Source organism: Scyliorhinus torazame, chromosome 6 (assembly GCF_047496885.1).
Source record: "Scyliorhinus torazame isolate Kashiwa2021f chromosome 6, sScyTor2.1, whole genome shotgun sequence".
Classification (NCBI taxonomy): Eukaryota; Metazoa; Chordata; class Chondrichthyes; order Carcharhiniformes; family Scyliorhinidae; genus Scyliorhinus; species Scyliorhinus torazame.
Window position 1 is genome coordinate 80,178,595 of NC_092712.1, and position 14,984 is coordinate 80,193,578.

A 14,984-nucleotide genomic window follows, 5' to 3' on the forward strand; every position below is an offset into this window, starting at 1 on the left:
GACTCGGGAGCTGGGAGAGAGAAAGTGGTTTATGCATGTTCGTACTGTTACTCATTTGTTGTTTTGGATATAGTTGACCCACAGTTAATGTTAATAAATCATTTATAGCTTTAGCTACAAGTGTTCTTGAAATATAAATCAGACCACCCGACAAGAACAATACAGATATAACACCAGCTGCCCGAGATGTGCTAACATATAAAAAGAGATCATTTGGCTGTGAGAATGGATGTGAGAAATTGCATACATATCTCCATGGGAGAATGTTCATCGTGGAGAATGATCATCGTCCACTGGAGCAGATCTACCAGAAGAATCTGGGTGAAAATCTCCACCTCGCCCTGCTGGTAGTGGAGTTCCCAGTAAGGCGGAGAATCCAGCATCGGAGAGAAAACGGGATTGCCGCCCCTTCCGATGCTGTGGCCCCCTGCTAGTGCCTGGGTCGAGGTTTGTGCTCGCATCCCAGTGAGAGGATGTAAATAGGTTGGGCTGGGCACCATATTCTCCGGGTCTGGGTGATTCTCTGGTCCTCTGGGCCGGGTATCATGTGGGAACGAATTACTACAGTACAGATAAGCATGCCCCTGATGCGGTGGACCTGATGTTGGGCCAAGGGGTGACTCCTTAAGCCCAACACTGCCCCAATGCAAGACTTGTCCTTCCCACCCCAACCAGCCCCCCCGCCCCCCCACCAGAGAACCCCTAAATAATAAACCTTCCCAGAGCCCCCTAAGTAAAGGGACCCCCCCCCCCGAGACTGCCTAAATAAGGAGACCCCCTCAGAGATCCCAAGGACCAGAGGTCCTGACCCATTTCAAACAGCATTAAGTGCTTTCCAATCACCTCCCTTCACACTTTAGTGATTTTGAAAAGGTCAGCTGGAAATTGACAGAACTTAATTCTGTTTAAAGTGGTCCAAGACCTGTCAATCAAAGATTGATGTTCATAAACATTGTGGTTCGAGCACTTGAGAGCTACTCAACCATGAAGGAAGATGAATGGAGCAAAGCTGACAGCTGTGTGTGTTTGTGTGTGTGTGTGTGGAAGCTGTCAATCACGGCCTAGTAACGGAAATGAATGAATGGCTTGGAGCTCAAGGATCTGAGTGATTTAAACACAGCTACCTGGTTTCTCTTTCCAGGAATTGACACGTGGTGTTTCCTGTGTCTGAACCAGCAGGTGTATTGCCCAGGTGAGTGTTACAACAGTGATTTTTTTTTTACTGCCTCTGTCTGGACTGCTCTCTAGCTTCCAGATAGGGGTCTCTTTTATGGGGGGCTTCCTGACAGGTTTCTCTTTTCTGGGGGGCTTCCTGACAGGGGTCACTTTTCTGGAAGGGAGTCTGTGAATTGCGATTCTGGGGGTGGCCAGCTGCGAGACCTTGCCATTGGGCTGCCCGCCTGAGAGCGGGATTCCCTCGGGAATCCTTTGCAAGCCTCACCTTGCATACATTCGCAGGGCGAAGGAGTGGGAATCGCTTCCTGATCAGATGCAATTCAGCTCCAGCGGGAGAATATCGCCTCCCAAACGGAAAATTTTGCCTTCTTTGTAAAACACCAGCAAGACCACAGAGGTTACTGTTGAGGGTTCAGAGTTACAGTTGCAATCTGAACTACAAATCGGGAAGGGAAATAGTGCCGGATGGTGCCCAACTCGGCTGTTGCCAGGGAAAAACATGAGAATAAAGATCTCTCTCAACTGTGGGATTTATTCACGAAGAATCAAGAATTCTATATCATAGTTACACAATGCTACCCACAGTTCCCTCTTATTTTTAAGGGGAAAGATTTGAGAGTTCCCACAAACATGAGTCCTGTTCACTGAAAAAGAGATTCCTGAAATAGTAATGTGTAACAATGGCCTGGATTTTCCATGATACGGTGGTCCCTGTACCCTCACCGCCACCTCCCCCACCACCCTGGGGAAAAAGTCGGCAAGGAGGTCACCCATGGGAAGGGCTGTTGCTGCACTATTATTTAATGACCAATTGATCATTACTTGGCTACAAGTAAGATTTTTGCCCCTCAGGGACTGGCGGTCCTACTTCAGAGTGCTGCTGGCCAATTAATGGCTGGCAGATCTGTCGTCCCATCAGCCACGGCTGGGATTACAGGCAGTCCTCAATGGAAATCGTTGCTGAAGCCAGACACAAAGGTATATGGAGGGGAATTTGTCAGGTTCGGGGTCAGGTTGGCAGGCAAGGGGGATGAGGAGGTTGGGGGCCTAGGTTTGAGAAGTTGGGGGATAGATAGGGCAAAGTGTGATTTTGGGAGGTGTTGCCTCCAATGGGTACAGGAGACTCGGAAAGGAGGACACCCCACCCTTACCCAACACCAGCCAGTGCTACTAAAGGTGCCAGGATACCGCTTGGTATGGGCCTCCCCCTGCCATGGGTAAAATAGCAGCAGGGTGGGGTGTGACTCTTAAGTGGCTGTTAATTGGCCACTTAAAGGCCTCAATAGGCTCAAGGATGGGAGGGCCTCATGACACCTTTTCCTGCAAAATTTCATGTAACTCTGGAATGGGTAGGTAGACGGGGGAAGACGACATGTTGGATTTTACAACCCCCTGTCTTTGAACCTGCTGGTGGGGCAAAAGCAAAATCCAGCCCCAAGGAACCCTATTCACCTCCAGCGGGGATTCGCTGAACCGTATGGGTTCAACATCATCACCACATTCCCGTTTAGAGAAAGACACATCCAGGCAGTCAAGAGAACTCTTGTGAGAGACAAAGGAAGACCATAAACCTTGCCTTATTGCCTCTCTGATCTAATACCTCAAGGCTGATATGAAACCACCTGCAGAGCTGTTGAATGGAAGAAAGTATACAATGACTGCCAAGAAAGATACTTCCTCCAAGTGACCAGGAGGAAGCAAGACAACAATGCACAGGTAGAAGTAGGTCAACATTTCAATAAGTAAGATAAATCACTGCCTGAGCCGTTGGAAGGACAAACTGTAAATGTACAGGAGCCAATCGTGAAAACCTGGAAACCGACAAAAGGTGAAACCGAGACTCCAAGTTCATACATCAGTATGAGACCAAAACCAGTCAGCAAATGAGAACGGAATCCATATTCGACCTACACCTGAGTTGCAAAAATAGAAGATATCATCAAAACACCAGTCACACCACAAACCAACAAGACAACATCAACAGCATCACCATGCAACAAGAGATGCAACATCAACAATGACACCAGCAAGTAACGCAATACCAACATTGAGCATGACTCGTACACCACCAGGGACAACGTGCGCAACATCGTCTGTGTCGTGTTCTACTCACCATTGAGAGGGATGAATGTCAAATCTACAAGATGGAGACACAACAACTTATCACCTAATCCATACCATGAATAATATTTTTGAGAAAAGCAACCAAACTATCATAGATACTAAAAGTTAAACCGATATTGTAAAAAGTTAATGATTGGGACAGTTATATCGATACAGAGGCACCACATTTTTTTAAAGAAAGAAGAATGTTATATTGTTATACTATTTGTAAGGAATTAGGAACTATTTTTTTATAAGAATGTACATCCAGAATGCTACATTTACTGCTAAGCTGCAGTCCGTGCTGAGTAACGCCATGAGTCATATGGAGCACTGTAAGAAAAACACTAAATGAAGCTCTAACATTTTGAGTCTAGAAGTGTGATCATTTTGAGCTTCTGGGAACCAGGAGCTATAAGAATGTTATGGCAGTAGTAGTGCATGAATATAAATATCAATATTTGAGAGCAGATGGAAATAGCAATATTTAAAATGTACAACACAGCCAGGTATATCTTGCTATCAAAATGAAACTTCTCTCTTGCTTTTGTCATGGGAGTGTCCCTTCAAGAAAGGTTTTGTCTTATCACATGGCTTGTAGCACAGCTTCAGTGATGTCATAAGGGGGTGGACCTGGGCTGTGGCTGTCAGTGAGAGGTAGATTTAGTGTTTTGGTTTCAGTTTCGGTTTGTAGGTTTGGACTGCAGAAGAGAAGCAGTGTTTCCCTGTTTTTCTCTGTTTCTATTTTAAAGCTGTCCCAGTCAACTTGACAGTACATTGGGTGTGGCAAGCTGCCTTGGTAACTTTAAAGATAGAGTTGCTTTCCGGAAGGAGTTTTGAATCTGCTGGTTGGAACTGGATCATAATCTCAGGGAAAGGACCAGTCCCATTTCAGTGAGATTACAGTGTGCTGGGCCACGCCCTTGAAAGGGTTTTGGCTTATTGGATTTTGTATTGAATTGGAACAGCTACTAAGGGGGATTCATTAAGGGCTATATACATAGATTACTGCAGCTGTTGTGTGTTCTGTTTCATGTTTGTAATTAAGAACAACTTCTTGCTAACCGTTTCATATATGTTAACTACATTCTTCTAATAAACTTTGTTTTGATAAAAGCACCTAGGAAGTCTGATGAATCACACCTGACGTGAAGACTCTTGTGTTCATCGTAGCCAAATTCAACATAAAAGTTGTAGGTGAGGTGAGCTTCATAATACACTTTGGAGTTACTAAACTCTAGCCCATAACACTTTGAGGATGACCCAAATTTATCAAATATATGGAAAATATCTAAGAATGTGCTGGAGCACTGCAAAGTGTAAGAAATATTACAGTCTGTATGCCTGATTCACATGTTACGAAGATATGTTTCTTGATTTCTATTTCCATATTGCTGGCTGGATTTTAATAAACTGTAATCCCATTGAGACATTGAATAGACTGTCAGCCAACTGAATGTATACCTTGGATTCCACCTCAAGTGGAATGAAAAGGAACAGACTCCCCAAACCCCTCTGCTGCACTTTACAACACAACAACATCAGACATGGTAATTAAATATGGTGTATTTCTCTGGAATATACAGCCACCAATCCTTTTTAAGAACAGTTTTTACCAAATCAAAGCAATGATTGGACGAATATAATGAAAAGCTACAAGAGCAGTCTCTCCTTTTCCCAGAAGAATTGTGTACGGATATTGCAGAGTAACCATCCTCAGAACAGAAATCTACTGCAAACCAAGGTCTTTTGGGGACAAAACATGGAAATCTATTCCACCCAGCTACACCCAAAAAGATAACTAAATAACTAAACAAAATATCCGCAATGTGGAATGACTGTCTAAAGACCAGCCAAAGGACAGTTAACTATATATTCCTTTGCTTGTTTATCTACTTCACAAACTGTAAATTTCTTTAAGTTTATCATCTTATTCTACCATGTGTATGAGTGCGTGTGGGGCCCAGGGAATATGTGTGGTTGCAATGCAATTTTTAAAAAAAATTTGGGAAGTAGTGTCAATAAACTTATCTCACGCTTTGAATAAAATTCAAAAACCCTGCATGATTAATTCTTTATAATCTGAAAACATACATCGTGGGACTATTGGCAAGCACAAACTCGTTAAATTTATAACAAATCCCTGTTACATCAGACCTGGAGTGGGGCAGCACGGTAGCATAGTGGTTAGCACAGTTGCTTCACAGCTCCAGGTTTGATTCCCGGCTTGGGTCACTGTCTGTGCGGAGTCTGCACGTTCTCCCCGTGTCTGCGTGGGTTTCCTCCGGGTGCTCCAGTTTCCTCCCACAGTCCAAAGATGTGCAGGTTAGGTGGATTGGCCATGCTAAATTGCCCTTAGTGTCCAAAAAAAAAGGTTAAGTGGGTTACGGGGATAGGGTAGAGACGTGGGCTTGAGCTGGGTGCTCTTTGTAAGGGCCAGTGCAGACTCGTTGGGCCGAATGGCCTCCTTCTGCACTGTAAATTCTATGATTCTATGAAATCAGGGGAGTCAAGTTTCACCCCCTTTTATGTGACCATTACTCCTAATCCCACAATGTGAGACTCTGACATCTGAGATGGGATGAAAATCAATAAGGCAGAGCATAACTACAATCAATTGTCCCTGTTATTGAGCAATTTTTAATAGTATAAATTGCCTCGGCCCTAGGGGATCCAATGTGTGTTGCTAGATCCAGAAAAGGAGGCTACATTTTATGCAATGGATGCTTGGCATGGAGAGTTATCTATTCTGGCAGTGTGTGTAGGAGAATGGGAATCACAACTGGTTTGAGCAAATAACTTTCGTTATGGAAGTTAAGGGCAGAAAGTAATATAGATATGGAGGATGAAACAGCCAAGGCCACTCTCATATATCTCCTAATGATTGGATCAAGAGTTGTATTAGTCAAGGCCTGCTAGCAATTCGATAGTCTGTCCTCTCTCAGAAACTGAATAGAGTCTGACTTGCAAAGGGGACATGATGAAAATGTATTGGGAATTAAAAAGACATGAAAGAATTTATTGTTCCTTTGTCGCTTTATTTCCATTTCTGAAAATAATTGGCTTTGCTCATTCGAATGCAGATATCAACAGCCATGTAGAAAGCAGTGGGCAGCTTAGAAATTAATATTATTTAGTAACTTTATGGGCCAGATTTTGTCAGATCCAGGACGACTCTGGAGACCCGACTTGATAGTAAATATCTGGCCCTAGGTCTCCCAGATGAATGTAAAAGGCAGGACTGAATGTTCCTCTGGACTAGCTCATTGCCAGAGAATGGCTGGCTTGGGACTTTCACCCACTTGCCAATCCCATCATGACCCTGACCCACCTTTATGGGTCAAGGGTCATTAGTTATGCAAGTGGGCTCTCAGGGAGGTCCCTGCACCAAGTTGAACCATGGCTGCAAGATGACAAGACAAGATAAGATGGAATTAATGGACGGTCAAGGTTGAAATGGGAATATAGAAACAGGAGTAAGCCATTAACCTCTTAAACTTGTTCCGCCATTCAATTATATATTGGGCTGGATTCTCTGGTCCCCCCGCTGCGTGTTTCTCGGTGGCGCACTGTTCACTGGTGGCGGGATCCTTTCTTCCCACCATTTGCCAATGGGATTTCCCATTGAAACCACTCCAAGCCGCCGGAGAACCCACTGCCAGTGGGATCAATGAATCCCGACGACTGGAGATTCCTGGCCATTAACTAGATCTTCCTTTTACCTCCGCTCTAGTCACTCATCTTTGCTCCCCCTCAATACTCTAGTCTAATGAAAAAGTATCACTGTCTTGGAAATGTAAATTGAGCCAGAACACCCAACCTTTTCAGACAGCATTCATGATTAATATTATTGAGGGTTGCCAACCTTTATTGTGTTGCCTGTGGTATCCCAGAAAGCGACATGAATTTCCTAGACAGCTGTCCAATAGAATTTTGCCCTTTAAATTTCTTGCTACACCAGCTATCTGTCCACGTGCCATGACATTACTGGTTGTCAAATAAAATTGCTTAACGTTCGGCCCACTTCTCGGTCTGCTGCTCCTTTGCAACTGGTGAATCTGGCTACAAAAGCACTGACCACTGACTTAACTAACCACAGTTCAAATATAGTCAGAGTCTGAATGATATCATCAGAGTCTGATCTTTGAATATTAATAAGGATCCTACTTGACCTGTGCTGACCTCACTAACGGGCCAGAGTGAACCTGTTAAAATGGCACACTGAAAGCAGGAACATGTGAGCAGGACGCTCCTAACTGATTTTAATTCCCCGCACACCTTGTTCTCATTATGAGCAGGACAATAATATCGGGGCTGGAGTGTTGAGTGGAAATGTCTCTGGAGTGCAAGGTAAGGAAATGGAAATTCAAAACTGAGGCATTATCATACATTGTCCATTGTAAATATGGATTTGGGAAAATATTATGGAAAATAGTGTTTCTAAAGCTTCAGCACTGTCCTAATGTCTCCAGAAATTAAAGATTAACCTCCAAGACTTCTGATAGTAAGCCTAGCAACGCTTTAAAAAAATAAAAATTTTAGAGTACCCAATTATTCTTTCCAAATAAGGGGCAATTTTTAGCGTGGCTGATGTGCCATCAATCAACACAAGACGAGTAGTGAACGAAACTGAGGCTTTAATAAGCTAAACAGAAAGCCTCCTGGCCTCTGATCCCGAACTGGGGCAGGGCCGTAGGTCGGCCACCTTTATACCGAGCCCGAGGCAAGGCAGAGCCATCAGGCAGTGGTTTACCACAATACATGTAATACAGTAACAGTTTATCGCAATACATGTAATATATTAACAGTGGTTTACCACCGAGGCCAATCCACCTATTCTGCACATCTTTTCGGTTGTGGGGGTGAAACCCACACAGACACGGGGAGAACGTGCAAACTGCACACAGACAGTGACCCAGGGCCGGGATTCGTACCCGGGTCCTCAGCACCGTAGGTAGCAATGCTAACCACTGTGAACCCTAGCAATGTTGGTGAAATTACCCATTGCATCAAATAGCTAATGTTGTCCCAATGCGCTGTACTTGCCAACCTGTTGGCAAACATGCCAACTAGCCCTGGCACACCCACCCGGCAATTAACAGTCTTCTTGGGATGAGGGGAAGTAAAAAGGCATTGACAGCAGCACCAATATTCATTTCTTGGAGCCTTTAACATAGAAAAATATATAACAGTGCAACTGCAGATCTGTGCTACCAGCTGCCAATGTACTTGCAGCTATTCAGGTGCAGTCTCAAACCTGCCTCAACCTCTTCATCCGTGGGGGATTGTGTCGTGGAGGAACGCTGAGGAGGCACCATCTTGGAATTACCTCACAAAGCATCGTTCCACTACAAAGCGGCCATTAAACCTGGGAATACTGTCATCGTACTGGGATACACCATTAACTGCTTATGGGCTCCTACCTGTACCTTTGATTTCCTGTCCCTTCATTTCTATCTGTCTCTGCATTCACCTCCCCTTTGCTGAGGCTGTTTATGCATCAAGATGCCGACAAAAACTTCCAAATGTTTTAGAATTTTTGGACGAGCAAATTGGCACAATCCCCACTAATTGTCCCCCTCCTTTTAAACTGTACACATATTTAGTTTCCTCCTCACAGCTTGACTACTATTTAGCTCCAAACTGAAACCCAAGGTTATGCCCATAAAATGGCCAAGGAAAACTACCTCGGCTAAAATCAGCAAATAATTAAATCAAAAGACGAAAATGTATGCTTGAGTGTTGGCAAGCAGTTCAGTTGTGGGAACATCACAGCCTGCATTCACACATGAACATTCCAGCAGCAATCACTGGAGTGTGATTTTGAGCTTTGATTTTGGGATTGATTTCCCCCTTGCTGTCTGAATCATTGGTTTCCTAGTTGGAGTCAGCTAATATCACAAACCAGACACTGAAACTTTACTTCAGAGGGGAGGGAAACGGGCGGCGAATCGCCGGGGGCTGATTCGCCAGGTCGGAGAATCGCCGGGGGCTGGCGTGAATCCCGCCCCCGCCGGTTGCCGAATTCTCCGGCGATTCTCTGGCCCGCGATGGGCCGAAGTCCCGCTGCTGGAATGCCTGTCCCACTGGCGAGGATCAAACCACCTCTCTTCCCGGTGGGACTAGGCGGCGCGGGCGGGCTCCGGGGTCCTGGGGGGGGCGAACTGGCCCTGGGGGGTGCCCCCACGGTGGCCTGGCCCGTGATCGGAGCCCACCGATCCGCGGGCAGGCACTCTTTTCCCTCCGCATCGGCCACAGTCTTCACCATGGCCGGCGCGTAGGAGACACCCCCCCTGCGCATGAACGGGGATGACGTCAGCAGCCGCTGACGCTCCCGCGCATACACGGACTTCCGCCGCCCGGCGAAGTCCTTTTGGCCCCGACTGGCGTGGTGCCAAAGGCCTTTCCCGCCGGCTGGCGGCGCGCCAACCACTCCGGCGCGGGGCTAGCCCCTCAAGGTGAGGGCTTGGCCCCTAAAGGTGCGGAGAAATCCGCACCTTTGGGGCTGCCCGACGCCGGAGTGGTTCACCCCACTCCATCCCGCCGGGACCCCCCGCCCCACCGGGTAGGGGAGAATCCTGCCCCAGGAGTCAGAACTTTGGCCGGGTCTCAAACCCTGTCCCACATCACCCTCCTTCTTTGAGGGTAGCAGGCGCTCTTTGGGATCTTCAAATCCCTCTCGAGGGTGGCCTTTGCACCCAGGCAGGCATCGAACGCTGATAAGCCTGGCTGGAGTGCTGGCCCCTGGGTTGCCACTCGGGTCCTCCTCTAGGCACCTAAGCTATACCCCACCATGTTGGGAAACTGGAAAATCCACATCGGCTTCCTTTCAGTGCACTTAGCAAGGCTCTTAATTACCCTAATTGTTTGCCGGCCTTGTGAGGGGATAGGAAAGTCTGAGGGGGCCCAAACCTGCTTCTCCTAAAATGACGCTGGGAATGTCATCAGGAAACTGGCATGCCTGTCAGCACCGATACATTCAGACCCTGTCCACCTCCAATCCTGATTAAAAAGGGGATCACGGGTTATGGGGAGAAGGCAGGAGAATGGGAATGAGAAAATATCAGCCATAATTGAATGGCAGAGCAGACTCGATGGGCCGAGTGGCCTAATTCTGCTCCTATGTCTTATGGTCTTATGGGGCGAAATTCTCCCGAAACGGCGCGATGTCCGCCGACTGGCGCCCAAAACGGCGCCAACCAGACGGGCATCGCGCCGCCCCAAAGGTGCGGAATGCTCCGCATCTTTGGGGGCCGAGCCCCAACATTGAGGGGCTAGGCCGGCGCCGGAGGAATTTCCGCCCCGCCAGCTGGCGGAAACGGCCTCCGTTGCCCCGCCAGCTGGCGCGGAAATGACATCTCCAGGCGGCGCATGCGCGGGAGCATCAGCGGCCGTTGACAGTTTCCCACGCATGCGCAGTGGAGGGAGTCTCTTCCGCCTCCGCCATGGTGGAGACCGTGGCGGAGGTGGAAGGGAAAGAGTGCCCCCACGGAACAGTCCCGCCCGCGAATTGGTGGGCCCCGATCGCGGGCCAGGCCACTGTGGGGGCACCCCCCGGGGCCAGATCGCCCCGCGCCCCCCCAAGGACCCCGGAGCCCGCCGACGCCGCCTTGTCCCGCCGTTCAAAAGGTGGTTTAATCCATGCCGGCGGGACAGACAATTTATCGGTGGGACTTCGGCCCATCCGGGCCGGAGAATCCTGTGGGGGGGCCCGCCAACCGGCGCAGCCCGATTCCCGCCCCCGCCGAATATCCGGTGCCGGAGACTTCGGCAACCGGCGGGGGCGGGATTCACGCCAGCCCCCAGCGATTCTCCGAACCCCGCCCATGGTCTTAATCCAACCTCGGTGGGGCCCAGAAATTCTGCCCCCAGCAATTGTGCACCGACAGGTCCTTAAGGTCTGAAGAGCCTCGCAGCCATCACTTGGTGAATTTACCATGTAAACATGAGAGCAGCTAACCTGATTTGAAATATTTTCTCCAGTGGCATGGGGCTTTGATGTAAGTGTTGATAGTGAAAACCTGATAAGATTACACTGTCAGGGCAAGGTAGAATTGCGGTGCACAGTGAAAAATAATTTAACCACTTTTAAACCACACTGCAAAACGCAAAATGGGGCTTGTAAATTTATGATGCAAGGCAATTTGTGATCATTATCAAAGTGATCATTATTAAAGCTCAACTGATCTTTACATTGAGATAAATCTTTAGGCCTTATTAACAGTGGAACTACCACAGGCACAATTCGTAAACAGCCCGATATCCTGTTTCAGCAATTGCAATTTGAATTGATTTTTAAGTCATTTGTATGCTTCTCTTGTGCAACAAGCTATCATACAACTATTAGACATCCCCATAAAATGTTTCACAACTTCCAAAGAAATTGTAATTAAATTTGGTACAAGACAACACTGAAAGTCACTGAGCGGATATCAGAACTTTGTAAAACAAATGTCAATTCCATTTAATTACGGTGGGATTCAGCCTAATACAGGTGGGCATGTATGGAACAAACACAAATTGCTCAAAAGCATTCAATCATCCTCATATAGGAGAGCATCAATATGTTACAGCACGGTGTTCAGCAATCTGCTGCAAGGTTTTTTTATTTTTGCAGCAGCTGGTTAACTCACCCTGCTTCCTTTGTAGCAAACGTGGGCAAATTCTGCGCATCAGCATAGCAGCTGACACCAGGCTGTCTTCTCGCACTCCTTTCCCTGCCCTCGCTGTCACTGTAGTAGCCCTCCACTCGTGCCTGCCTGCTGGTGGAGTAGGCCCCGGTGTCGGTCTCGTATCCATTCACTGTTCTGTGGCTGGACGGGTTCTCCCTGACTTCACACTGGCAGCTGGTATAGGTGTTCTCGTCGGAGGACAGGGGCTTGTCTTTTGAACTTTTCTTTGGGGGTTGATAGCCATGAGAAATCAGGAGGTCCTCCACACTGAACATGTTGCTAATGCCTCAGTCACAGCAGGTTGCACTGGGACAAAGCCATGCTGCAGAAGCCATCACTGTATATATTAAAATAAAAGGAGAAGCAGAATGTAACTCCAGAGACGATTGCAAATTATCTGTTCCATAAAGATTCACAGGTTAATAAAGCGATTGCTGATCGTATCAAGCCTCAGTTTCCCTGCGTTCTTATCCTTGCCCTTGTATTCTCCGGTCTGACAAACCAATTTGTAACGCTGAACTGCACACGCTCAGAAACACACTATAAATATTTTTGTACCATTTCTCCCCAGATAATATTTCTCTGCTTTTTAGCCAGGAGGCAGCTGTAGAGAGCTGCTGACTCAGTCTGCTGGCATCGGAGCCTTTGCGTTTTGACAACAGCTTTTAGGGCTTAATAGGCGTTTCAAAAGGGGGCAACATTAGTGTTCTTCAAAGCCTGCAAGTTAAAAAAACTAAATTCCATGGCTGAGAGCTCCTACAACCTCTCCACTTGTTAAGGAGTATCAACATGGCTTTTATATTGTATCAATGTTTAACATTGGAGCTGTTAATCAACATACATAGGCACAATAAACTGATCAACACTGCCATTAAAATGTCCATTGAGGCCGAATGGTGCTTTCCATTGTAAAAGTGGTTTTGTTATGAATGTTACTTTGCGGAGATAGTGTAAGGATTACAAATTACCTGCCATCTGTATATTTATGATCAAATTTGATGTACATAGAAAAATCATCTCTGGGAGAGTGAGAAAGGCGGGACTTCTGCCGAGGATGGTTTTACAAGTTCATAGAATCATAGAATTTACAGTACAGAAGGAGGCCATTCGGCCCATCGAGTCTGCACCAGCCCTTGGAAAGAGCACCCTACACAAGTCCACACCTTCATCCTAACCCCGTAACCCAGTAACCCCACTTAACCTTTTATGGACACTAAGGGCAATTTAGATGGCCAATTCACCTAACCCGCATATCTTTGGACTGTGGGAGGAAACCGGTGCACCCGGAGGAAACCCACGCAGACACGGGGAGAACGTGCAGACTCCGCACAGATAGTGACCCAAGCCGGGAATCGAAGCCGGGACCCTGGAGCTGTGAAGCAACTGTGCTAACCACTGTGCTTCAGTGCTACCGTGCTGCGCCTTGTGCTACCATGCTGCCCCTCAGATTTTAGTAATGTTCTGAGTGATCTGTGGCCGCTGGATAATATAGGTGACCCACGTCTGTTGGAGCAGAGATAAAGTTGAGGCAGCTCAACGGGATTTAAATTTTAACAACTGGCTTTTTCTTGTTTGCTGAACCTGTCAATGACCCAAAACTTTACTTTAAAAAACACTGCAAGCAATCTCTCAAAGAGATTTGTAGTACTAAAAACAGACATTAATAAATATTGCAGATAATATGGAAGGGGATCTGATGCCTTCACCAGGGGTAAAATGCAAAACTATTTTCTGTGTTTTACTTTACACTGTGATAACTAAAAATGGAGTAATATTTTTAGGGCTCAGATTTGTTTCGTAACACCCTATTTTTTGGACTTTTGTAAATAAAGGACCAAACCTAATATTGTAAGAATTGCCAGAGCAGTGTCAGGTATTGTAACAGTGTTAGATATGGCGGTAACAGTGTAAGGTTTGGCGGTAGCAGTGTTAGGTATGGCGGTACCAGTGTTAGGTATAGCGGTAACAGTGTAAGGTTTGGCGGTACCAGTGTTAGGTATGGCGGTAACAGTGTAAGGTTTGGCGGTAGCAGTGTTAGGTATGGCGGTACCAGTGTTAGGTATAGCGGTAACAGTGTAAGGTTTGGCGGTACCAGTGTTAGGTATGGCGGTAACAGTGTAAGGTTTGGCGGTAGCAGTGTTAGGTATGGCGGTACCAGTGTTAGGTATAGCGGTAACAGTGTAAGGTTTGGCGGTAGCAGTGTTAGGTATGGCGGTAACAGTGTAAGGTTTGGCGGTAGCAGTGTTAGGTATGGCGGTACCAGTGTTAGGTATAGCGGTAACAGTGTTAGGTATAGCGGTAACAGTGTTAGGTATGGCGGTACCAGTGTTAGGTATGGCGGTACCAGTGTTAGGTATAGCGGTAACAGTGTTAGGTTTGGTGGTACTAGTGTTAGGTATGGCGGTACCAGTGTTAGGTATGGCGGTACCAGTGTTAGGTATAGCGGTAACAGTGTTAGGTATGGCGGTACCAGTGTTAGGTTTGGCGGTACCAGTGTTAGGTTTGGCGGTAGCAGTGTTAGGTATGGCGGTACCAGTGTTAGGTATGGCGGTACCAGTGTTAGATATGGCGGTAACAGTGTAAGGTTTGGCGGTAGCAGTGTTAGGTATGGCGGTAGCAGTGTTAGGTATGGGGATAGCAGTGTTAGGTATGGCGGTACCAGTGTTAGGTATAGCGGTAACAGTGTTAGGTATAGCGGTAACAGTGTAAGGTTTGGCGGTAGCAGTGTTAGGTATGGCGGTAGCAGTGTTAGGTATGGCGGTACCAGTGTTAGGTATGGCGGTAGCAGTGTTAGGTATGGCGGTACCAGTGTTAGGTATGGCGGTACCAGTGTTAGGTATAGCGGTAACAGTGTTAGGTATGGTGATAGCAGTGTTAGGTATGGCGGTAACAGTGTTTTTTTTTTAATTAAATATTTTATTGAAAATTTTTGGTCAACCAACACAGTACATTGTGCATCCTTTACACAATATTATAACAACACAAATAACAATGACCTATTTTATAAACAAAAAATGAATAAATAATAAATAA

The 14,984-nt window shown here is 46.6% G+C and overlaps 1 protein-coding gene and 1 long non-coding RNA gene across 6 annotated transcripts in view; one reads left to right on the plus strand and one right to left on the minus strand.

The window, feature by feature from the left end:
* The window catches only part of jcada (junctional cadherin 5 associated a), a 483,762-nt gene that overhangs the window by 159,353 nt on the left and 309,425 nt on the right, over positions 1-14,984 (minus strand). For all 5 annotated transcript variants that reach the window (XM_072508374.1, XM_072508375.1, XM_072508378.1 and 2 more), the window contains one exon: positions 11,913-12,288. In XM_072508374.1, coding sequence (XP_072364475.1) covers positions 11,913-12,226 — 314 coding nt within the window. In that variant the 5' untranslated portion in view covers positions 12,227-12,288. The remainder of the gene's footprint in view (positions 1-11,912; positions 12,289-14,984) is intronic.
* Positions 1-14,984, plus strand: part of LOC140424857 (uncharacterized) — a 128,669-nt gene that overhangs the window by 26,493 nt on the left and 87,192 nt on the right. The window lies entirely within an intron of this gene.